The 25,155-nt window shown below is 39.3% G+C and overlaps 1 protein-coding gene across 4 annotated transcripts in view; it reads right to left on the bottom strand.

Annotated features, from left to right (window-relative positions):
- The window catches only part of HIPK3 (homeodomain interacting protein kinase 3), a 99,970-nt gene that overhangs the window by 47,525 nt on the left and 27,290 nt on the right, over positions 1-25,155 (bottom strand). For all 4 annotated transcript variants that reach the window (XM_034932379.3, XM_034932381.3, XM_008955865.4 and 1 more), the window contains exon 2: positions 22,028-23,126. In XM_034932379.3, coding sequence (XP_034788270.3) covers positions 22,028-23,124 — 1,097 coding nt within the window. In that variant the 5' untranslated portion in view covers positions 23,125-23,126. The remainder of the gene's footprint in view (positions 1-22,027; positions 23,127-25,155) is intronic.

The following is a 25,155-nucleotide window of genomic DNA, read 5'->3' as shown; positions in this document are numbered from 1 at the left end:
ATATATTCTGCCTGAACCAACCAGTCAACCAATCAGAACTAAGCAAGTTTGGGCTGGGTGTGGTGACACACCTGTAATCCCAACACTTTGGGAGACCAACGTGGGAGGATCACTTGAGGCCACAAGTTGGAGGCTAGGCTGGGCAACATGGCAAGATCCCGTCTCTAACAAAAAGGAGGGAAGGAGGGAAGAAGGGAGCAAGTTCTAATCCTCCATTTGCATAAATGGACTTGAGTGGGAACCTGGGTGGGACCTCTATAAAAGACAATACCTCCCTCAGGTTGAGGGTGATCTCTGGGCAAATAAATAAAAAATAAATACATAAAAAGATAATCCCTCCCTTTGATCTCTGGAAAGTATCTTCATTTTTACACAGAAGGCTATGCCTTCCTAGTTTGCAAACTGCTCACTCGAATAAAGCCTCTTTCCTCTAAATTCCTTTTCAGAGAACTTTTGTTCACAAATCCATCCTTTTTATTTTATTATTACTATTTTTTTAATGTTTTACAGTAAAATATTGGTGAGAAGAGGAATTTTTAAAAGATAGGCCAGACTGAAAATACACAGATTGAAACAGAAAAGCAGTAAAAGGAAATATAAAAAAAGTATTGAGGGGAGGGAAAACATCAGAAATATACAGATCATTTTTAAAGTCTTATATATATAGAACTAAAATGCCAGAAGCAAAGGAGAAAGAGAAAATGTTAAAAAAAAAAAAAAAAAAAAAAAAAAAGTTAAAAGAAATACTTGCAGAGACACTGCCTAAGAATTTTCCAAAACTGGGGAAAGCTATTAAGAGATTCAAGAAGCTCTATAAACCCCAAGCAGAATCACACACACACACACACACACCCCCTAGGCACACACCTGTAGATCAAGTGCTTAAACAAAAGACAAAGAAAAACCCTAAATGCAGCCAGAGGGGGGAAAAGGACATATTGCTATCAAAGTAGCCAATTTTCTATGGAAATAATAGAAGGCAGAATTAAATGGAATGATGTAATTAAAGTGCAGACAGAAAGTAACTCTCAAAACATACTTAGGAGAAAATATACGTTGAAATTAAAATAGTTTTGCAGAAATTTACAGTTTATAAAATTCACCTAGAATGCAAAGGACAAAAAAATAGGCCCTTGAAGAACAATCAGGAGGATTTACACTATCAGTTATGGTAATGACACTGACACAGGCAGAAGAACAGTCAAAATGATGAATAAAGAGTCCAAAAACAGACCCACACATATGAGGTCACCTGATTCATGAATATGGCAGCTGTCACTGTTATGTAGTAGAATAATAAATGGTGCTCAGTTTAGGGATAGCCACATGGGGAAAACAATGCATCTTAATCTCTACCTCATATCATACACAAAAATCAATTCCAGATGGGTGGCAAATCAAAATGTAAAAGGTGAAAGAATAAAGCTTTAAAAAGGAAACAGGAAAATATCACAGTTACTTTAGGGAAGGTAAACACTTCTTAAATAGGACACAAATGGCAATCATAATCATAAGGGAAATCTTTCAAAAATAAAAACATATTAAACTATATTAAAATTATTAAAATTAAGACCATGTATTCACCTAAGACAGCCTGGGGAGTGAAAAAGCAAGTCATAAAATTGAAGATATTTTCCCAAAAGTTTCATAAGGAGAGTATCTTTTAAAATCACTCACTGTCTCACACACACACACACACACACACACACACACACACACACACACCCCCCCCAACAAGAATAAAACAACCAAGCACATATATAAAGTCAAAACACACTTTCGGCCAGGCACGGTGGTTCACGCCTGTAATCCCAGCACTTTGGGAGGCCGAGGCGGGCGGATCATGAGGTCAGGAGATCGAGACCATCCTGGCTAACACGGTGAAACCCCGTCTCTACTAAAAATACAAAAAAAAAAAATTAGCCAGGCGTGGTGGCAGGCGCCTGTAGTCCCAGCTACTCGGGGGGCTAAGGCAGGAGAATGGCGTGAACCTGGGAGGCGGAGCTTGCAATAAACCGAGATCACGCCACTGCACTCCAGCCTGGGCGACAGAGCAAGACTCTGTCTCAAAAAAAAAAAAAAAACACTTCATAAATACACAAATTTAGTCAATACACTTGACTTGGGTAGTGGTTATATAAGTGTGTTCATATTATAAATGTTTACCATGCTGTTTACATACTATTTGTACACATTAAACTATCTTACAATTCAATAAGATAGTTTATTTAAAAATGGATGCATCTGGCTGGGCATGGTGGCTCACACCTGTAATGCCAGCACTTTGGGAGGCCGCGGCGGGCAGATCACCTGAGGTCAGGAGTTCAACACCAGCCTGGCCAACATGGCAAAACCCCATTTCTACTGAAAATACAAAAATTAGCCGGGCATGGTGGCGGATGCCTATAATCGCAGCCACTGGGGATGTGAGGAAGGGAGAAGTGCTTGAACTGGAAAGGCCAAGGTTGCAGCGAGCTGAGTTCGCACCGCTGGACTCCAGCCTGGGCGACAGAGTGAGATTCCATCTCAAAAAAAAAAAAAAAAAAGTGGATGCATCTATCATTATTCATACAAAGCCACTTCTTTCAAAGATTCTTCCCTGAAAAGCAACAGCAGCACATAATACCAAAAGCAGGCTGCCAGGAAACAACTATGGGAGACTCCCTATCATCATATCATTACTACTGTATAATTTTCTTTTAAACCATGCCACTTTAATAGCTTCTACCTATAAAATGTACACAATGTCCTAAGACTGTATTAAATACTTTATATACATTATGGAGTTTAACCTTCACAACAACCTGTGAGGTAGTTACTATCATCATTATATTACAGATGACTAAACTGAGGCCAAGAAAGGTCAAACAACTTGCTCAGGGTGACACAATAAGTGGCAGAACTAAAATTATAAGCCTGTGAATAAATACGGAAATATAATTAGTTACTTAATATTTAGGACTATCAGACATAAGTATATTGTTTCATGGTTTTATGACTTAATTTTTTTTTAAAAAAGCAATTTAGAGCAAGTAAAATCTTTAATAAATTTAAACACATATTTCTGTCATATTAGACAGCTTCAAAACCATATTACAAGCAAAAATTCCCTCAATGAATTTATTTTTTCTAAGTATTTTGTTTGAAAATGGTATCCTGTTTTTACAATCACAAATTGACAATTTCTATAATTATATTTAACCATTTACAATGAATGCTTTCCTTAGATTAGAAGTATAATTTTATTTTCACTTTACTATTACTCAAAATCAAATACATTCCTATAACATACACGTAAAAATTAAGTAAAAGAGTTATCTATAAATGTTGATATACCAATTCTCATTTAAGTATATTAGATTTCAGTTGCCTCTTCTATAAATTAAGTTAGACGAAATGTCTATGTAAATGTTTTCTAAAATTTCTTCAGCTTTAAAGTTATGTGCTTCCAGCCGGGTACAGTAGCATGCCCACCTGTAGTCCCAACTACTCAGGAGGCTGAGGCAAGAGGAACGCTTGAGCCCAGGAGTCCAACAGCAGCCTGGGCAACATATAGCTGCAGTGAGCCATGATCACACCACTACACTCCAGCCTGGATGACACAGTGAGACTCTGTCTCCAAAAAAAAAATAGAAAAATTGTTTAGGAAGCCAGGAAAGAAAGTTTCAATAAAATATACACTAACTGTGCTGAATGATAAAGGTCCAACCAGATGAGGACTTAAAAAACAAACAAACAAAAAATCCACCAGATTTGGTGATTAACAAATAACTCATCAGTGTCTTCGAGAGATTTTCAGGAAGATGAGAGAAAATCCTCGGAGAAGGATTGTGGGAAACAGAGATCCACAACTGAGCTCAAATCACAGCTCTGCAGTTTATTAGCTGTGCACCACTGGACAACCTGCTTAGCATATCTGAATCTCAATGTCCCTATTTGTAAAATGAAGATAGTATTATCATCTATTATGGTTGGTGTCAGAGTAAAGGGTAATTATGCAAAGTTTCTAGCACAGCGGCTGAACCTAAGCAGTCAGTAAATATCATTATTTCATGAACTGTTTACTTTTAGATTCTTATTCCTCATATAAGAGCATCTACCTTAATAACATATAAAAGAGAAAACAGACCTAAAACTTATTTCAAGGTAATACAGAGTAGTGAAAAATTAAAATTAAAAAAAGGCCAGGCATGGTGGGTCAAGCCTATAATCCCAGCACTTTGGGAGGCTGAGGCAGGCAGATCACTTAAGGTCAGGAGTTCGAGACCAACCTGGCCAACGTGGTGAAACCCTGCCTCTACCAAAAAATACAAAAGTTGGTCAGGCATGGTGGCGCAAGCCTGTAATCCCAGCCACTTAGGAAGCTGAGGCAGGAGAATCATCTGAACTCGGAAGGCAGAGGCTGCAATGAGCCAAGATTGTGCCACTGTACTCCAGCCCGGGCGACAGAGCAAGACTCTGTCTCAAAAAACAAAAATAAAAAAAGTTTTGGTTTTTGCCTATTCAAAGCCAATAATGTGAAAGACCAGAAATATCCTTGTCATGATAAGAATGTGAAGAAAAGAGCATTTTCACACTACTGATGAGATGATAAACCAGACTAGCTTATTTCTGAAGGAAATCCGGCAGCGTCCATGAGCAAAAGGTCAAAAGGTACATATGCTTTGACCTAACAATTCTCCCTCTAGAAATATGTTATGAAAATGTGCCTACAAGTATCCATAGACACAGAAGAAGGTTCTCTCTGACATAATCAAAAAACTGAATGTGTATCATTGAGGACTGGTTAAATGAAGCATAATATGTATTTTGTAAAATTATAAAATACAGCCACAATATAAAAGGAGAAACTGTCCCTACTTCATGTCCTTTCTCTATTATCAAATTTTGTCTGACAGAGCTTCCATTACCTCTTTTTTTTTTTTTTTGAAATGGAGTTTTGCTCCTGTTGCCCAGGCTGGAGTGCAATGGCATGATCTCGGCTCTCCGCAACCTCCGCCTCCTGGGTTCAGGCAATTCTCTTGCCTCAGCCTCCCGAGTAGCTGGGATTACAGGCATGCGCCACCAAGCCCAGCTAATTTTGTATTTTTAGTAGAGACGGGGTTTCTCCATGTTCGTCAGGTTGGTCTCGAAGTCCCGAATTCAGGTGATTCACCCGCCTCGGCTTCCCAAAGTGCTGGGATTACAGGCATGAGCCACTGCGCCTGCCCGCTTCCATTACTTTTTTAATTTAAAAAATATTTAATTGGCCAGGTGCAGTGGCTCACACCCATAATCCCAGCACTTTGGAAGGCCAAGGCGGGTAGATCACGAGGTCAGGAGATCGAGACCATCCTAGCCAACATGGTGACACCCCGTCTCTACTAAAATACAAAAAATTAGCTGGACGTGCTGGTGCACGCCTGTAGTCCCAGCTACTTGGGAGGCTGAGGCAGAGGAATCGCATGAACCTGGGAGGCGGAGATTGCAGTGAGCCAAGATGGTGCCACTGCACTCCAGCCTGGTGACAGAGAGACTCCATTTCAAAAACATAATATATATATATACACATATATATCAAATAATTTTTAATTTAGTATACTGGTTTTTGGATATACACGACATTCTTTGTAATGCAATGTTTTCTCACGAAAGAAATGTTTGTTCCTTTTAATGTCAAAGTTTAGCACATATTAGATTCTCTGTCCTAAGTAATACAATCTTGCCACACCAGCTGATGCCTAAATTATTCACTGGCCACTGAACTGGCACTCTTTCATGGTGGCACACATGCTGTTAATAACATTCAGCGTGCTGAATTCCATTCACAGGAAAATGCTGAAGACTCAGAACAAATAGGTACACACATTTTGAAGTGTGTGAGGTCGGGAAGGACATCTAATCCATGATACCATTACATTCTATTGACATAGTACATTCATGAAGCTATATGCACTTTTAAAACAAAGCTACATATATAGCACAAGGAAAAAAACTAATAACCTTTGACATTAAAGGCTTTTAAAACCACCAAAAATTTTAAAACCACCACTAAAGTCTTCTTTTAACCTACGAGTAACTACAGTCAGCCTTCTGTACCTGCGGTTTCTACACTCATGGTCTTAACCAACCACAGATTAAAAAACGGACGATCATATCTGTACAGAACACCTACAGACTTTTTTTCCTTGTAAATATTCCCTAAACAATACAGTATAATAACTGTTTACAAAGCATTTACATTGTATTAGGCATTATAATAAGTAATCTAGAGATTAAAGTATACAGGAGGCAGTGCATAGGTTACGTGGAAATACTATGCCATTTTATATAAGGGACTTGAGTGTCTGTGGATTTTGATGTCCGTGGGGGGTCCTGGAACCAATCCCTCAGATATCAAGGGACAACCACATCTAATGGGTATAAACAATTCTTAAATACAGTCATTAAAACCTGATATGAAATGACAGATCAGACTGGTTTGCATGGTATTACATTTACTACATATTTTACAGCTACAGTGTACAGAATTAAATAAACTCACTTTGTGACCAAGCCTTTAAAAATGTTTTTGCCCTATGCCTAACTAGTATTCTTTAACATCTATGTATTACTGTCTTACAATCTAATGTCACACATAAGGAAAGAGGATAGAAATACGTACTTTAACTCATTAATGTACAAACATATAAAATTAAGTAGCCTCAAAAGTCACATATAAAAATCAGTAATAGCATTAAGATTAAAATTAACAGCTCCTGGTCCACTCGTTCTATGCAAATTTGATTATATTATTATTCTTATCTTCTTCATATTATTGAAATCACTTATTGAATCAAACGCACTGGTTTACCATTATATAACAACAAATAAGTGGCCAGGCGCAGTGACCCATGCCTGTAATCCTAGCACTTGGGAGGCCAAGGTGGGTGGACCACTTGAGGTCAGGAGTTCGAGAACACCCTGGCCACATGGTGAAACCTCTTCTCTACTAAAAATACAAAAATTAGCCAGGTGTGATGTCAGGTGCCTCTAATCCCAGCTATTTGGGAGGCTGAGGCAGGAGAATCGTTTGAACCAGGGAGGCAAAGGTTGCAGTGAGTAGGCATTGTGCCACTGCACCCCAGCCTGGGAAACAGTCAGACTCCTTCTCAAAAAAAAAAAAAAAAAAAAAAAAAAAAGAAGTAAGGAATTATCATAGAGAAGTTCATTGGAGAGAATCAAGTAAGGATTCATTAAAATGTAGGAAAATGATTAGATGTGAAACATGATACCATTTTTCATTTCAGGAAGGAATGGAGGGCAGTTAGGAAAAAATTGGGAAGGAAGGAACCTAGAAGTTACAAGTGTCTAGGCACACAGGAATCATAGAATTCTGGAACTGAAAGGGATTCTAGATAACCTTCACAGGATCTAACACTTTAGATATCTAGATTGATTACAATGCTGTTTCCAAATGAATAGAATTTAGTACATGGTAAAGTAGTAGTATTGCTTCTCCCTCTCCCTCTAAGGAGTTTCATTGCTTAGGTACTGTACAGGTCTCCTGAGTCACACAAATTTTTGGTTTCCCAGTACATATAAAAGTACTTAAGAGACCTATCTAAAATATATTCTCATGGCACAGAGCCCAAGGACAACATTCTAAGCAAGGTACTGTACTGTACTGTGTGTGTGTTTGTGTGTGTGTGTGTGTGTGTGTGTGTGTGTGTGTCAGACAGGGTTTCACTCTGTTGCCCAGGCTGGAGTACAGTGACACAATCACAGTTCACTGCAGCCTTGATTTCCTGGGCTCAAGTAATCCTCCCACCTCAGCATCCCAGATAGCTGACAGGTAGATCCTCACACCTCAGCCTCCCAGGTAGCTGAGATTACAGGTGCGCTCCACCATGCCCAAGTTTTTTTTTTCTTTTTTATAGAGATGGGGTCCCAATATGTTACCCAGGCTGGTCTTGAACTCCTGGGCTCAGGCAATCCTCTTTGGCCTACCAAAGTGCTGGGATTACAGGCATTAGACACTATACCTCACCCTTAGTTCTGATTTTTAGAAACATGTTAATTTTGCACATGGTGAAATCAATCAATCAACAAGGACATGGGAGAACCAAAATGGAATACAAACAGAAACAAATAAACTTAACTGTATTTCAAAAATAATAACATAATCTGAATTAATAACATAATAACATAACACTGAAGGTGGGAGAGAAGGAGTTTGGGGAGGAACTAACCTAAGTGACTTTGGAACACAGTATTTTGACTACATACTCCAAGTCTCAGGCTAAAGAATAAAAGAGCTGCAAATACATGTTGTACTCTGGTTACTAAATTAGGAGTGGCAGGGGTGAACAATTCTAAAACTCCTTTAAATGTATTCAAAAATTGAGCAAATAAGTAACATATTGTGGCTAATGAGAGTCAGTTTCTTGGTGTCAAATGAGGGATTACACATAAGAAAGAACAAACTCTCAGGTATCAAAATTGAACATATCAGCATGAATTTATGATTTTAATATACAAACAGATAGACATAGAAATATACACATAAAACCGGGTGTGGTAATTGTAGCACTTTGGGAGACCAACACTGGCAGATTGCTTCAGCTCACCCTTGGCAACATGGCAAAACCCTGTCTCTACAAAACAATACAAAAATTAGACAGGCATGGTAGAATGCACCTGAAGTCCCAACTACTCAGGAGGCTGAGGTGAGAGGGTCATATGAGCCCGGCGGGGTGGAGGTTGCAGTAAGCCAAGATCATGTCACTGTACTCCAGTCTGGGTGACTGAGTGAGACTCTCAAAAAAACAAAACAAAAAAATACTACACACATAAACACCCACAAATATATCAACATACAGGAATACCTCAGAGATATTGCGGGTTTGGTTCCAGACCACCACAATAAAGCAAATACCCCAATAAGGTGAGTCACACAAATTTTTTGGTTTCCCAGTACATATAAAAGTTATGTTTACATTATACTGTAGTCTATTAAGTGTGCAACAGCATTATGTCTAAAAAAAGTATAGATCTTAATTTAAAAATACTTGATAGCTAAAAAATGCTAACAGGAATCTGAACTTTCAGTCGTAATACTTTGGCTGGTTGGCTGGTGGAGGGTCTCACCTTAATGTTGATGGCTGCTGACCAATCAGGATGGTGGTTGCTGAAGGTTAAAATGGCTGCAAGTTCTTTTTTTTTTTTTTTGAGATGGAGTCTTGCTCTTGTCACCCAGGCTGGAGTGCACTGGCAAGATCTCTCAGCTCACCGCAACCTCCGCCTCCCAGGTTTAAGCGATTCTCCTGCCTCAGCCTTCCGAGTAGCTGGGATTACAAGCACCTGCCATCACGCCCAGCTAATTTTTGTATTTTTAGTAGAAGTAGAGACAGGGTTTCGCCATGTTGGCCAGGCTGGTCTCGAACTCCTGACCTTGTGATCTGCCCGCCTCAGCCTCCCAAAGAGCTGGGATTATAGGCATGAGCCGCCGCGCCTGGCCTCTTTTCTTTCTTTTTTTTTTTTTTTTTTTTTGAGACAGGGTCTCACTCTGTCACCCAGACTTGAGTGCAGTGGCACAATCTCTGCTCACCGCAACCTCTGCCTCCCAGGCACAAGCAATCCTCCCACCTCAGCATCCAAGAAGCTACGACTACAGACACACACCACCAAGCTCAGCTAATTTTTGAATTTTTGTAGAGATGAGGTCCCACCACATTGCCCAGGCTGGTCTGGAACTCCTGACCTCATGATCCTCCCACCTCAGCCTCCCAAAGTGCTAGGATAACAGGCGTGAGCCACTGCACCTGGCCAACGATGTCTCAAAGACTATAGTAAAGTTTGCCACATTGATTTGCTCTTTCATAAAAGACTTCTCTGTAGAACGCGATGCTATTTAATTAAGTTTTACCCACAGGAGAACTTCTTTCAAAATTGGAGCCAATCCTCTCAAACCTTGCTGCTGGCTTTATCAACTACGTTGATATAATAGTCTAAATCCTTTGCTATCATTTCAATTGTTCACAGCATCTCCACCAGCATTAGATTCCATCTCAAGAAACCACTTTCTTTTTTTTCTCTTTTTTTTTGAGACAGAGTCTCGTTCTGCAGCCCAGGCTGGAATTGCAGTGGCATGATCTCGGTTCACTGCAACCTCTGCCACCCAGGTTCAAGCGATTCTCCTGCCTCAGCCTCCCGAGTAGCTGAGATTACAGGCACCTGCCACTGTGCCCGGCTAATTTTTGCATTTTTAGTAGAGACAGGGTTTCACCATATTGGTCAATCTGGTCTTGAACTCCTGACCTCATGATCCACCTGCCTCGACCTCCCAAAGTGCTAGGATTATAGGCGTGAGCCACCGCGCCCGGCCCAAGAAACCACTTTCTTTGCTCATCCAAAAGAAGCAACTCGTCTAGGCCAGGCACAGTGGCTCACACCTGTAATCCCAGCACTTTGGGAGGCCGAGGCAGGTAGATCACTTGAGGTCAGGGGTTCAAGACCAGCCTGGCCAACATGGTAAAACCCAGTCTCTACTAAAAATACAAAAATTAGCCAGGCATGGTGGCAGGCACCTGTAATTCCAGCTACTTGGGAGGCTGAGGCAGGAGAATTGCCTGAACCCAGGAGGTGGAGGTTGAAATGAGCCAATATTGCACCACTGCACTCCAGCCTGGGCAACACAGACTCCATCTCAAAACAAACAAACAAAAAGAAGCAACTTGTCAATAGGTCAAGTTTAATCGTCAGATTGCAGCAAGTCAGTCCCATCTTCAGACTCCACTTCTAATTCTACTAACTCCACTTCTAATTCTACTAATAGTTCTCTTGCTATTTCCACCATATCTGCAGTTACCTCCTCAAGACTGAAGTCTTGAACCCCTCAAAGTCATCCATGAGGGTTGGAATCAACTTCTTCCAAATTCCTGTTAATGCTGCCATGAATCATGAATGCTCTTAATGGCATCTACAACAATAAATCCTTTCCAGAAGGTTTTCAATTTACTTTGCCCAGATGCATCAGAGTAATTAATTACTATCTATAGCAGCTATGGCCTTACCAAACATATTTCTTAAAGAATGAGACTTGAAAGTAAAAATGACTCCCTGATGCATGCAGGGACTGCAGAATGGATGTTGTGTTAGCAAGCATGAAAACAACATTATTCTCCCTATATATCTCCATCAGAGCTCTTGGGTAACCAGGTGCCTTGTTAATGTGTAGTAATAAATATTTTGAAATATTTTTCTCTGAGCAGTAGGTCTCAACAGCATGCTTAAAATATTCAGTAAACCACGCTGTAAATAGATATGCTCTAATCCAGGCTTTGGTATTCCATTTCTAGAACATAGGCAGAGTCGAGGCAGAGTCGATTTAGCGTAATTCTAAAGGGCTCTGGGATTTTCAGAATGGTAAGTGAGCATTGGCCACAACTTAAAGTCACCGGCTGCATTATCCCAACAAAGCTAGCCTGTTCTGGCTGGGTGTGGTGGCTCACACCTGTTAATCCCAGCACTTTGGGAGGCCAAGGAAGGAGGATCACTTGAGGTCAGGAGTTCAAGACCAGCCTGGCCAACATGGTGAAACCCTGTCTCTACTAAAATACAAAAATTAGCTAGGCATGGTGGTGCGCCCCTGTAATCCCAGCTACTCGGGAGGCTGAGGTAGGAGAATCGCTTGAACCTGGCAGGTAGAGGTTGCAATGAGCCAGGATCACACCACTGCACTCCAGCCTGGGTGACAGAGCAAGACTCCATCTCAAGAAAAAAAAAAAAAAAAAAAAAGCCTGTTCTTTGAAGTTCTGAAGCCAGGCATTCACTTCTCTCTAGCTATGAAAGTCCTAGATGGTATCATCTTACAATATAAAGCTGTTTCATCTACATTAAAAATCTGTTGTGTAGTGTAGCCACCTTTACCAATGATCTCAGCTAGATCTTCTGCATCAGCGCTTGCTGCTTCACCTTGCACTTTTATGTTATGGAGAGGCTTCTTTCCTTAAACCTCATGAATCAACCTCTGCTAGTTTCCATCTTTTCTTCTGCAGCTTCCTTACCTTTCTGCACTTTCATAGAATTGAAGAGAGTTAAGGCCTGGCTCTGGCTTAGAGTTTGGCTTAAGGGAATGTTGTGACTAATTTGATCACTTATCCAGACCACAAAAATCTCTTCCAGCAGGGCGCGGTGGCTCACATCTGTAATCCCAGCTCTCTGGGAGGCCAAGTTGGGTGGATCCCCTGAGGTCAAGAGTTCAAGACCAGCCTGGCCAACATGGCGAAGCCCCGTCTCTACTAAAAATACAAAAATTAGCCAGGTGTGGTGGTGTGCACCTGTAATCCCAGCTACTCGGGAGGCTGAGGCAGGAGAATTGATCCAACCCAGGAGGCAGAGGTTGCAGTGAGCCAAGATTGCGCCACTGCACTCCAGCCTAGGCAACAGGGTGAGAGACTCCATCTCAAAAAAAAAAAAAAAAAAATCTTTTCCATATCAGCAATAACACTGTTTTGCTTTTTTACCATTTACTACTCACTGGAGTAGCACTTTTAATTTCCTTCAGGAACTTTTCCTTTGTATTCGCCACTTGACTGTTTGCCACAATAGGCCTAGCTTTCAGCCTGCCTTGGCTTTCCACACGCCTTCCTCACTAAACTTAATCATTTCTAGCTTTTGATTTAAAGCAAGAGACATGAGATCTTCCTTTCTCTTAGAACACTGAGAGGCCACTGCAGGGTTACTAACTGGCCTACTTTCAATATTGTTGTGTCTCAGGTAATAGGGAGGCCAGAGGAGAAGGAGAGACCAAGGATCAGCTGGTTGTTAGAGCAGTCGGAGCTCACACATTTATTACATTCACCATCTTATATGGGCACAGTCTGTGGTGCCCCAAAACAATTATAATAGTAACATCAAAGACTACTGTTCAAAGATCATTGTAACAAATATAATAATAAAGTTTGAAATATCATTAATTACCAAAAAGTGACATAAAATGAGCGCATGCTGTTGAGAAAATGGCACCAACAGACCTGACACAAGGTTGCCACAAACCTTCAATTTGTAAAAAGCATGTATATGTGAAATGCAATAAAGCAAAACAAGAAAACAAGGTATGCTTCTATATTTTCTAACTTTGCCACTCAAAAGACCTAAAAGAAGTAATATCCTAGAACCAATGAGCATACCTGACCTGTGTCCAGGTCCTGTTTTCCAAAAGCCATTCTCCAATAAAAGGAACAAGTGCTCCTTAGAGGTCCAATCCAAGGGCTGGACAGAAAAAGCACAAGGTAAGTCAGAACATCTGTGGTGCCAGAAAGTAAACCCTGAAGAAAGGATGCGGCCATACCACAGGGACACTGGAAAAAGCCTAAAGAAAGATGCTCTCTCTGAACCATCTGGGATAATTTACTGAACAAAACAAAGAATGATGAGTGATATTTACAACCCATTGAATTAAACAAAAATCTATGAGTCCATACTGAAAGAAAGGAGGGGAGGGGGAAAAAAAGCTCTTCTTGTGGAAGAATTCCTAATAGAGGAACTACAGAATTAGAAAACCATTTGGCAAACCTCAGTTAAGGCCAAACTCATCAACAATGCTAAAATTGGTCAGTGAATACAAGATAAGAAATAGTATGTGTGAATAGTCTCAAAGTATCTCTCCACAAGATATTGTACTTATTAATTACAAAGAAAAAAATGGTAACTTTATAGTGATAAAAACCTGGCAGTTACACCACCTCAACCAAGTGATCAAAGTTCGCCTTACCAATAATGGGACAAATTGACATCATGCGCCTCTCAATATGTGTGGACACAACATCAGTTCTGTGAAGTTCCTGCCAAAAGTGCAAAACCTGATTCTAATCGTGAGAAAACATCAGCCATAAGCAAACTGAGGAACAGTCTACAAAATAACTGGCCAGTACGCTTCAAAAGTGTCAGAGGCATGAAGGCAAAGAAAGATGTAAGGAGCTGCTGCAGCTGTCGGGCCTTAACCTGGGTACTATGTGAACGAGGTTCTGTGCAGGTGCGCTGACTCCGACCACAGGCGGAGGCTACGCCCGAAGGTTTCATAACGACGCAACATAAGCTCGAATTCACGTTTTATTGCGAGGCCTCCACAGCCAACCAATCACACAACCAATATTCAACACAGAGGCAGAAGAAAAGGGAGTTGTGGGGAACAAAGCACAACCCTGGCTAGGGAGACCAACCGGCAAACAGATGAGCCGAACAGTCCCGAAGTCCTTCGGACGCCATGGGCGGGGATGGGGTGGAGTTGTTGGGGGCGGGGGGCGGGGGGGGGGGTGGCTGCTTCTCTCCAGGTGGCAGCAGATGCCAAATCGGGAGGAAGCTTCAGAGGTCTCCTGGGCACAGCCTCTAAAAGCGTCTCGTCCTGGCACATTTTATGATCCTCCCAAATGGGTCTATTCTCATTATCTCAGCCACCTTTCACTTTCTACGGGTTCATTTCAAGTCTCAGGTGGTACCCGGTGAGGGCAGATGTTGTCACAGCAGTCCATTACATATGTTTATCGCTGGGGGGAAGGGGCGACTTTGCTGTGAGCTCAATGCTACTTGACATGAGTGACTCCATTTTGAGACATGAGAATGACATCATTATTATATATCACCAGATTAGAGGACACTAATGAGACAGGGCAAATAATGTAACATGTGATGAAGGACTGAATTCTGCGCGAGAAAAAAAGGTCCATTAGTGGGACAGTTGGCAAAATCTAAATAAAGTCAGTAAATTAGCTAACAGTATTGAGTTGATTTTAATTTCCTCAAAACCAAATCGCATTCATGAGCTGGGTGGCTGATGACTGCAGTCCCAGCTACTCAGGAGGTATGAGGCAGAAGGACTGCTTGTGCCCAGGAGTCTGACACTGCAGTGAGCTATGACTGCACCATTGCACTCCAGCCTGGGCCACAAAGCAAGACCTTGTCTTTAAGAAAAGAAAAAAAAATAGTTTAAACAGTTCATCAAATCAATAATATTGAACTGACGTTAACTGATGACGATTTTGATAATTGTACTGAAGTTATGCAAGAGAATGTCCTTATGTTTAGGAAATGTACACTGAAGCATTTAGAGGTAAAGCAACTTCGTATCACACCCTGTAGGAAAAGGCAGGTGGGTGGGTAGGTGAGGGTGGGTGTGTGGGTGTGTAAAGAGAGAATGATTGATAAAACTAGGGTGGTCAAACACTAACATGTGAAACACTGGGGAATCTGGATGAAGGGTAACAGGAATCCTTTGTACTATTTTTACAACTTTTTCGTATGCCTAAATTTACTTATTTTGTACGTTGAAGATAATTTCAATGTAAAAGTTAAAGAAAAAAAAGGAACTAAAAAAGTTTAAACTTCTCTTGTTCTCTCTCCTTGCTCCAACTACGTTTTTTTTTTCTTTTTGAGATGGAGTCTCGCTCTGTTGCCCAGGCTGGAGTGCAATGGCGCGATCTTGGCTTGGTGCAACCTCCGCCTCCCGGGTTCAAACGATTCTCCTGCCTCAGCTTCCTGACACGTGCCTGCCACCATGCCCGGCCAATTTTTGCATTTTTAGTAGAGACGGGGTTTGACCATGCTGGCCAGGCTGGACTCGAACTCCTGACCTCAGGCGATCCGCCTGCCTCGGCCTCCGAAAGTGCTGGGATTACAGGTGTGAGCCACGGCACTCAGCCTCTCCAACTACTTTTTTTTGTTCTTTGTCTACCCATTAGATTGCAAACACCATAAAAGCAGAGACTCATTTTGTTCTCCTCCTGTACAAGCAGCACCAAGCACCACACTTTACATTTTAGAGGCACTAAGTATTTTGATATTTAATCTTGGACCATATTACAGTTTCTATTCACATATCTTTTCATTGACACAATTTTAATACATTCTACTGATGAATGTATACGTAAAATGTGGTATATATCTATACAATGGTTTATCATTTGGTAATAAAAAGTAGTATTGATACATCCTACAACATGGATGAACCTTGAAAATATTATGTTAAGTGAAAAAAAACTCAGTCAAAAAGGACCATATATTGTATGGTTACATGTATATGACATGTCCAGAACAGATGATCTACACAGGCAGCAAGTAGATTAGTGGTTGCTTAGGGCTGGGGGTGATGGGCAGACTGGGGAACAATGGCTAAAAGGCACAGGGGCTTCTTTTGAGGGTAATGTAAATATTCAAAAATTGTGTCAGGTGAGAAATAATTTGGCCAAAAAAATTTTTAACTTAAAATTTTAATTGATTGTGCTGATGATGGCACAACTATAAATATACTAAAAGCCATTAAATTGTACACTTAAATGAATGAATTTCAAGGTATGTAGATTATATCTCAATAAAGCTGTTTTTAAAAACAAAAACAAAACAAAAAAACTTAAGAGCTCTGCTAGAATTTTTAATAGAAGGCCTGATATATGTAGTCGACTATCTGTATCTATGTAAAGTCCTTTATGTAGTAAAGTACTACACATTTGCAGCCACAGGTATGGCGCTGAAAACCATTTCATTTGGCCGGGAGCGGTGGCTCACGCCTGTAATCCCAGCACTTTGGGAAGCTGAGGCGGGTGGATCACAAGGTCAGGAGATCGAGACCATCCTGGCTAACACGGTGAAATCCCGTCTCTACTAAAAATACAAAACAAATTAGCCAGGCGTGGTGGCGGGCGCCTGTAGTCCCAGTTACTCGGGAAGCTGAGGCAGGAGAATGGCGTGAACCCGGGACACAGAGCTTGCAGTAAGCAGAGATTGTGCCACTGCACTCCAGCCTGGGCAACAGAGAGAGACTCCATCTTAAAAAAAAGAAAACCATTTCATTTTAGAATTTCCTAATCTTCTATTAAAACTAAACTCAATTGACAACCTTGTATTTGTCTAATAAAGGTTCCCAAACAACTACTTTATGATATACAAAGGAAATCACCAGCAATTTCATCCCAATGCTGAGCTTTTTTAGGTTAAGAGTGGCTTAGTGAGAGAAAATGCTCAAGACCAGTCAACCCTGGCTCCTTCTCTGCTCTGCTCTCAAGGGTCATTCTGGGGTCATCGCTCCCCTAGAAGCCTTCCCTGCCCCTCAGATCAGGCTCGGAGCCCTCCTTTGGGTTCCTATATCACCCTGCACACACCTCTCCACCCTGGCATTTCTTGAAGCAAACTATTTTTCCCCTCCATTAAATGATGAAATCATTAATCAAATAAATTAATGAACATACATAAATCACCTTTGTATTCTTAGCACCTAGCACTGTACCAGCACCCAAAAAGGCCTAACAAAATTTGTAAAGTTAAACTTACAGTGTGAATTTGAACCTGTCTGACTTACATAAGTCCCAGTTTTCTCCTTATCAAAGAGTAATGCCACCCAGTCTTAACTACCCCATAGAGAAGTGAGAAACAAACTAGAAAATATAACGAAAGGCACTTTGAAAAAATGATGCATTATACATACACGGTGTTTCATCATAAAGTACCCTATGTAAAATATTAGCTGTTATTTTACGGGTCTTCCTATGTAGCTTAATTTTGTTACAGAAACTTTGATACTTCTGGATCTAAGAAGGCATGAGAGGTAAGAATGCCATGAAAGAACAAATATGTCTAAATTAACTGTTTATCATTACATACCTTTTTGTTAACTATTACATGCAAAATAGCATTTTTTAAAACTCAACAGCAATTAATGCTAAATTACTCAGTAGAGTAGCAAAGAATATAACTGCTACACAGGTTATTTTTACAGCCCACTTTCCTGTCTCTGTGTTCTGAAATGACTTAGAATTGCAGGCTAAAATTCTATATTTAAAAAAAAAGAAAGAAAAAGAAAAAGAAATTCATGACCTAAATGTTGCCACCACACCTCATAAATACAGCACCTTCTGCCGCTAAAGCCTTTTACACGTTTAAGAGCCCTACGTGTTCTTGACAGAAACCATACTCAAGCAGCTCAATTTAGAACATGCTGACCTTAAGCAAATCAATGCCCTTAGCATGTACTTCTGGCTTGTATCACCGCAAGAGTTAGACAGCCTCACCATCTATAGTAGTCAACAATTTCTGGCCACTGTCCCCTGTCTATTTTAAGATATCCCTACTACACTTCTGTGTTGCACAAAGAAATAGAATACACATAAACCTGAGTTTAAACACAAATCGTTTACCTCAGAAATCAGGATATGTGCATTCCTACTGTGCTTTGCTCAAAAATATTTAATTTGGTTAGTTTCCACTTCCTGCTTTCATTTATGAAATAAAAAATATTTTAACAAAAATTGAAAAATCAAGTATAAGACACTTTAGCTTACTGCCTTATCAGATTTATAAGTAACCTAGTCATAAACTAGGCCAGAATTGGCAGGGTCCCAAATAAAGTACAAACAAATACTTAAACAGAGTAGTGGTATCTGCCATTTTCATGCAAAATTACACTAGATATTATAACAGTACCTGATTAAGGACTACAATATATTTTCACTGATATACCTGAATACTTACTAACTCTTCTAACTCTTGGATCTAAATGACATAAAATCTATTTTTAGTTTTTTATCGAGGCAACATCAACCAAAATGCCTGCACTAGTCTTTGTTTACAAATAAGAGCCTCTTATTTTTCACTCTAAATCCAGAGCCTGTAATTTAGCATAGCAATTGTATAGCTTCTGAACGTCGGGTAAATTATTTACCTGAAATTTATATATAAACACAAATTAGAAACTACTAACTGTATTTAGCAATTATTCATAGATTTTTTCATTCCTAATACAAAGGCTAGTATTTGTGCAAAGGCCTAATGCTAGAAACCAGTATCATAAAATATTCAGCATTTTAGATTGCTTTTTAAAGGATTTCCTTCATTCCCTTAAAAGATTTAGTAAACCAACAGACATTCTCAAGTATTAAAAAAAAAAGACTTTTTTTTTTAACTCTAGTGGAAAAAGATTTCAAATAAAGAAAATGAGGTAATTCTGATATGCAGAATAATGCAGGACCCAAATGAAGTGAAGTCATTTACTAGCAAGTGAACTAAATATAGGGCCCAAGCAGCTGAAGCCTGAGAGTTTATATAATATGCTAGCTCACTACTAAAAGCTCTCAAGACAGAATCCATAGAGTACCAAGGGAAAGAAAAAAACAAAAACTACTATTCTTCTCATACTGTTAAATAAGATTTTACAATTTTTTTCCAGAAAAAAATTAAAAGCTAAACTTGTATATTGAAAAAAAAATCTTTTGGGGAGCACAGATATCTAATAAATCTAATTATGTGATACTAAGCAAGAGCTACTACCCTGCAACAACAGCAAATTTAAAATTTTAAATGATCTGAAAAGTTTCAATGGTATCTAGCACTCTACTACTAAAACCCATACAATCAAGAATATACTAAGATACATAGCCGAAAGAATGAAAGTCTATCAAAGAGATATCTACAATCCAGTGTTTACTGCACCACTATTCACAATAGGCAAGATTTGGAATGAACCTAAGTGTCCATCAACATATGAATGGATAAAGAAAATGTGATACATATATACACAATGGATACAAAGAATGAGATCCTGTCAATTGCAACAACATGGATGGAACTGAAGGACATTATGTTACGTGAAATAAGCCAGGCACAGAAAGACAAAACTTCACAATGTTCTCGCTCATATGTGGGAGCTAAAAATTAAAACAATTGAACTCATGGAGATAGAGTAGAATGATGGTTACCAGAGTCTAGGAAGGGTAGTAGATGGGGGTAGGGAGTAGAGATGATTAAGGGGTCCAACTAAATAGTTAGAATGAATAATATGTAGTATTTGATAGCACAACAGAGTGACCACAGTCAAAAATAATTTATTGTTCATTTAACAATAAGTAAAGGAGTCTAACTGGAATGTTTGTAACACAAAGAAATGACAAATGCTTGAAGCAATGGATAGTCCATTTACCCTGATGTGATTATTATGTACTGTATGCCTATATCAAAATATCTCAAATACCCCATAAATATATATACCTACTATGGACCCATAAAAATAAAAATGTTTTTAAAAAAAGAATATACTAAAGTTTTATCAGGCTGTTATTTCTAATTCCTAATACACACTTTTTTTTTCAGAGGGTCTCACTCTGTCACTCAGGCTGGAGTGCAGTGGCATTATCATAGCTCACTGTAGCCTCTAACACCTGGGCTCAAGGGATCCTCCTACCTCAGCCTCTTGAATAGCTAAGACTACAGGCATTTACCAACATTCCTGGCTCATTATTTTTTTTCTTTTTTTGGAGAGGCAGGGTCTCGCTCTGTTGCCCAGGCTGATCTTAAACTCGTGGCCTAAAGCGATCCTCCCACTTCCCAAAGTGCTGGGATTGCAGGTGTCAGCCACCAAGCCCAGCTCAAATACATATTTTAATAAGCTTTACTAACACTAAGTGACATAAATGGGCAATTCTTTCTGATAACCTACTGGTAGGGCATGTATTTAGAGATGATTTGTGTAAGAGTTAATTAATTTCTCCTTTATTTTATACTGGGCACTATAGCATATACTTGCAAGAAGGGTAATCAGGTACAGTGAAAGGCAAATGCAGTATCAGAAAATACTCCTTGGTGGGTCTAAATTTATATCCCCCATGTTCTAACCATTTCTAACAATAAACTGCATGAATGACCAATATTGGCAGATCCTGTATTTGTCTATATTTGATGGCAGGTCCATCATGTTGGACCTCGTAGGGCTTAGCAAATACCAAGAACATAAATTCACTCAGGCTTATATGAAAATAATTTAAGCTCAAAGTTATCAAACTATAAATTCAAAGCCATTTTACACTCCAGAATGAGTTTTCAGTATTCTGAATCTTGGTAATCATTAGTTAGCCTCTCATACTATCTATTGCACTTCAGACTAGTGTTACATTGTAGCACTTTATCAATACTTACATGGGCATTATTTTCTTCTTTAACTTCCCCCAAGAAGCAAGACCAAAATAGCATTACCCATAGCATACATGTGGATAGAACATAATAAAACTGGTTATGATCAGGTGACCTAAAGAGTCACGGGAGCCAAAGAAGTATATTTGTGTTTTGTTTTGTTTTGTTTTTTTGAGACAGAGTTTTGCTCTTGTGGCCCAGGCTGGAGTGCAATGGCGTGATCTCGGCTCACTGCAACCTCCACCTCCTGGGTTCAAGTGATTCTCCTGCCTCAGCCTCCCAAGTTGCTGGGATTATAGACACCCACCACCACACCCAGCTAATTTTTGTTATTTTTAGTAGAGATGGAGGTTTCGCCATGTTGGCCAGGCTGGTCTTGAACTCCTAACCTCAGGTCATCCACCCGCCTCAGCCTCCCTAAGTGCAGGGATTACAGGCATGAGCCACTGCACCCGGCTGTATATCTGAATCTTAAAATCATTAATCAGAATAACTTTCTGAATTCTTATACAGGTTGAGCATCTCAAATCCAAAAATCTGAAACTTTTTGGGCATTGACATGACACTCAAAGGAAACGAATTTTCAGATTTGGGGGCGCTTAACTAGTTGGCAGTGCAAATATTCCAAAATCCGGAAAAATCTGGAATCCAAAACACTTCTGGCCCCAAAAGTTTCAGATAAGGGCTACTCAAACCTGTATATAATTTTTCTAAATGTTCAGTTACATATGATTGATTATATCTTTAATAAACTATTTCTCTCAAGTGCTAAAATGCCCAATGATATATACAAAGATTAATGTAAATACTTTCCAACATTTAAAGACTTCTGTTTGATCATTATTAATCACCTATCATTCCTTCAAGTCTTCCATTAAAAATAAAAATAACCAGATGTCTTTGGCATGGAACTTTGCAGTGGAGATTTCTATCCTGCTTGGGTAGATTTTATGTCTTGATTTTTTTTAATCTCTTTAAAACGAACCTAAATTGATCCTCTCTTGATTTCCTTATTTAACTGAAGCGGTCTCTTCTACCACAAACACACACAAAAGTATTTCATTTAGCAGAAATTTCACATTAATAAACAACCAAAAAGTATGGAGTTGTTACCTACCTGTAGTACCGAGATTGTAGATATGTTGAACAAACAGTCTTTGATACATGACTGGCCGACCCAAAGTCTATTACTTTAACCCTGTAAGGCTGCCGAACAGGATCCACCAACATAATATTCTCTGGCTTGAGATCAGCATGAATTAAACCAAGACTTTTCAATTTTTTCAGTGCAGTGGCCACTTGTTGAAGAATGGGCCGAATCACTTTTAGTGGCAGGGGACTAAATTTATTTTGTTTCAGAAAGTCATACAAGTTTTGTTCCAGCATCTCAAAGACTAAACAAGTATGGTTACGGTGCTGAAAGCATTCATAAGCTCGTACAAAGTTATATTCATCAGCATTTTCAGTACTGAGCCTTGCTAATATGCTCACTTCTATTTGACCTTGACGTGCATAAGAAGGATGATTCTTCAAAATTTTGATTGCTACAATTTCATTTGTCCCTCTTTTCCAGCATTTAACTACCTGGCCAAACGTGCCTCGACCAAGAAAATCAAGGACTTCATAAGTATTTTTCATGGAGCATAAGACTTCATGCTGTACTAACTGATAGTCACCTTCTCCAGTGGTACAATTCTGTTTTGATCCTGTGGTAGCTGTCACAACTGTCACTGGATTTCCCATGTTGGTTTGCAACATTGCAGGAAGTATGGACAATTCATCGACAATCTGCATTGCGCTGCTATGATTATCCAACTCCTCACTCTTGCGCTTCAATCCACATCGCTGGGGGCCTTCCAGGAAATGCAATCTGTTTCGCCACGCCCCAATCTGAGGTGCCTGCACGTGAGCTTGCTGTGCCTGAGCTGCTATGACCTTTGTAGCACCTGCAGTGTTTTTCAAAACAACAGCACTTGTCTGCAATGAAAAGTTGTGTCCTCGAGGTCTATTAAATGGTATCTTTGTCTGAAAAGCACTACCCTTAGTGGGAGGATGAGAATTTCCAAAGTTTCTACCATTCACATAGGTCCGTGGATAGTTTCTTTCCTGGAATACACAACTGCTTGGCTCTACTTTGAGTTTCTTCACACTACAAAAGGCACTTGACTGAGTTTGATAAACATATGGTGGGTAGACCAAGACTTGTGAGGCCATACCTGCAAAAAAAAAAAGGAAAAGAAAAAAAAGGAAAGAAGAAATATTAATGTCAACAATTTTTTTTTCAATTTTAAATATCAGGAAGAAAACTCTTAAGGGTCAAATTCACAATTTGTAAAAAAGTAATTAATTTCCACGAAGATGATTTTTTCCCTTGGAGAAGATAACTATCTTTATAATATCTCCATTTCAGTTAATTGGTGCTTCAGCTATTCTGAGTATTGCATTAAAAGGCTAAGAATAAAGAATCAAGTGCATTTAATTACTTAACAAATATTTACTGAGAAGCTGAAATGGCCAATATGCCCTAGAAACGGTGCCAACATTTTCCCTCAAAAGAAAAGTATAGATCCCTGTAATCCTAGCACTTTGAGAGGCTGAGGCAGTTGGATCACTTGAGGTCAGGAGTCCAAGACCAGCCTGGCCAACATGGTGAAGAAACCACAACTCTACTAATAATGCAAAAATTAGCTGGGGATGGTGGTGCATGCCTGTGGTCCCAGCTACTTGGGAGGCTGAGGGAGGAGAATCGCTTGAACCTGGGAGGTGGAGGTTGCAGTGAGCCGAGATTGCACCACTGCACTTCAGCCTGTGAGACAGAGCAAGACTCTGTCTCAAAAAAAGAGTACAGATCCTTTAACTGTACACATTTGACAAAAGTAAAACATTCTATTACCAAATTCAAATGTATGAACCAATGACAAGAAAAGAAAATATACATTATCTAAACATAGTTTATAGCCATATTTCTTAAACCTAAAGCCCAAGAATTGCCTCAGGAGGAAAAAAAAATCTATATCTGCTTTAACTATATATATATATTTTTTTTTTTTTTTGAGACAGAGTTTCGCTATGCCCCACCTATGGCAGGGATTTTAAATAAAATTAGGGTGCCAATTTCATGAATAGCTGATGCTACATTCTATTTACTAAAAATATTATCCTTTGATCTTAAAAAGCATTATATTACAAAGACAAGTTAATGACCTTCTACCCAGTTATATTCATGTTCCCATTCTTCTCAATGTGTACTTTATTATATGGATATTCCTTTAAACTTCCTCCAAATAATATTGGAAAATATTTGAAATTTTCAAATCATATTTTCAAATCAAATTTCAAATCATATTTGAAAAACAGATTTAAAATCATTCTAAGGTTCTCAAGGACTAAATGACATTCTATTTATTTTATGCCTGCATCCAAAAAGGATGTGAGTTTATTGAGGCTGAAATAGCCAACATTCTTACCACACAACCATTAAATGTATAATGATTTTATAAACATTATTTGATTCAGATATAACATAGATATGAAAGAGGATCCAGTTTTATTCTGGCATATTTAATATTCTCCCCTATGACCTTATTTTACCAAATTAGAATTTATAAAATATGAAATCAACCTAGCAACTGCTGACCTATCTATAGGAACTCAAAACATATACACACATAAGAATGAATCCTCAGTACCATAGCTAGAAAAACTGATAATTACACAGGTGTTAGATCTGCCTTCCATCTACTTGGTCTGCCACAACAATATATAAACGTGTACGTCAAAACCACCAATTGACAGAATCATCACTTTAAGTAATACTCCATGTTTTCTACTTGCACAAAATTATCTTGGAATTTCTCTAATGGTAAAATCCTAATACAAATGATCAAGTGTAAAAATAAGCTGAGAAGCCAGATACAGGAACTTTGCATTATGTTCTCTTAATGTTTTTCTGCACATCTACCCTTTCTTCTTTTAACAAGGTCTCACCTAGTCTGCAGTGCAGTGGCACAATCATAGCTCACTGCAGCCTCCAACTCCTGACCTGAGTGATCCTCTCATCTCAGGCTCCCAAAATGCTGGGATTACAGGCATGAGCCACTGCACCCAGACTCACATCTACTATTGAACACTTTAAAAACTCTATTTTAGATTTCAATCAAAGTAAAATAGTATCTTCTTGCTGAAGCCTTTCCTGAAACATATAAACTCACCCTCTAGGCAGGGGTTAGCATTCAGTGCTCTCAC

The sequence above is a fragment of the Pan paniscus genome, chromosome 9, assembly GCF_029289425.2.
Source record: "Pan paniscus chromosome 9, NHGRI_mPanPan1-v2.0_pri, whole genome shotgun sequence".
Lineage (NCBI taxonomy): Eukaryota > Metazoa > Chordata > Mammalia > Primates > Hominidae > Pan > Pan paniscus.
Note: the sequence above shows the minus strand (reverse complement) of the source record. Positions and strands in the feature narration are given on the sequence as shown.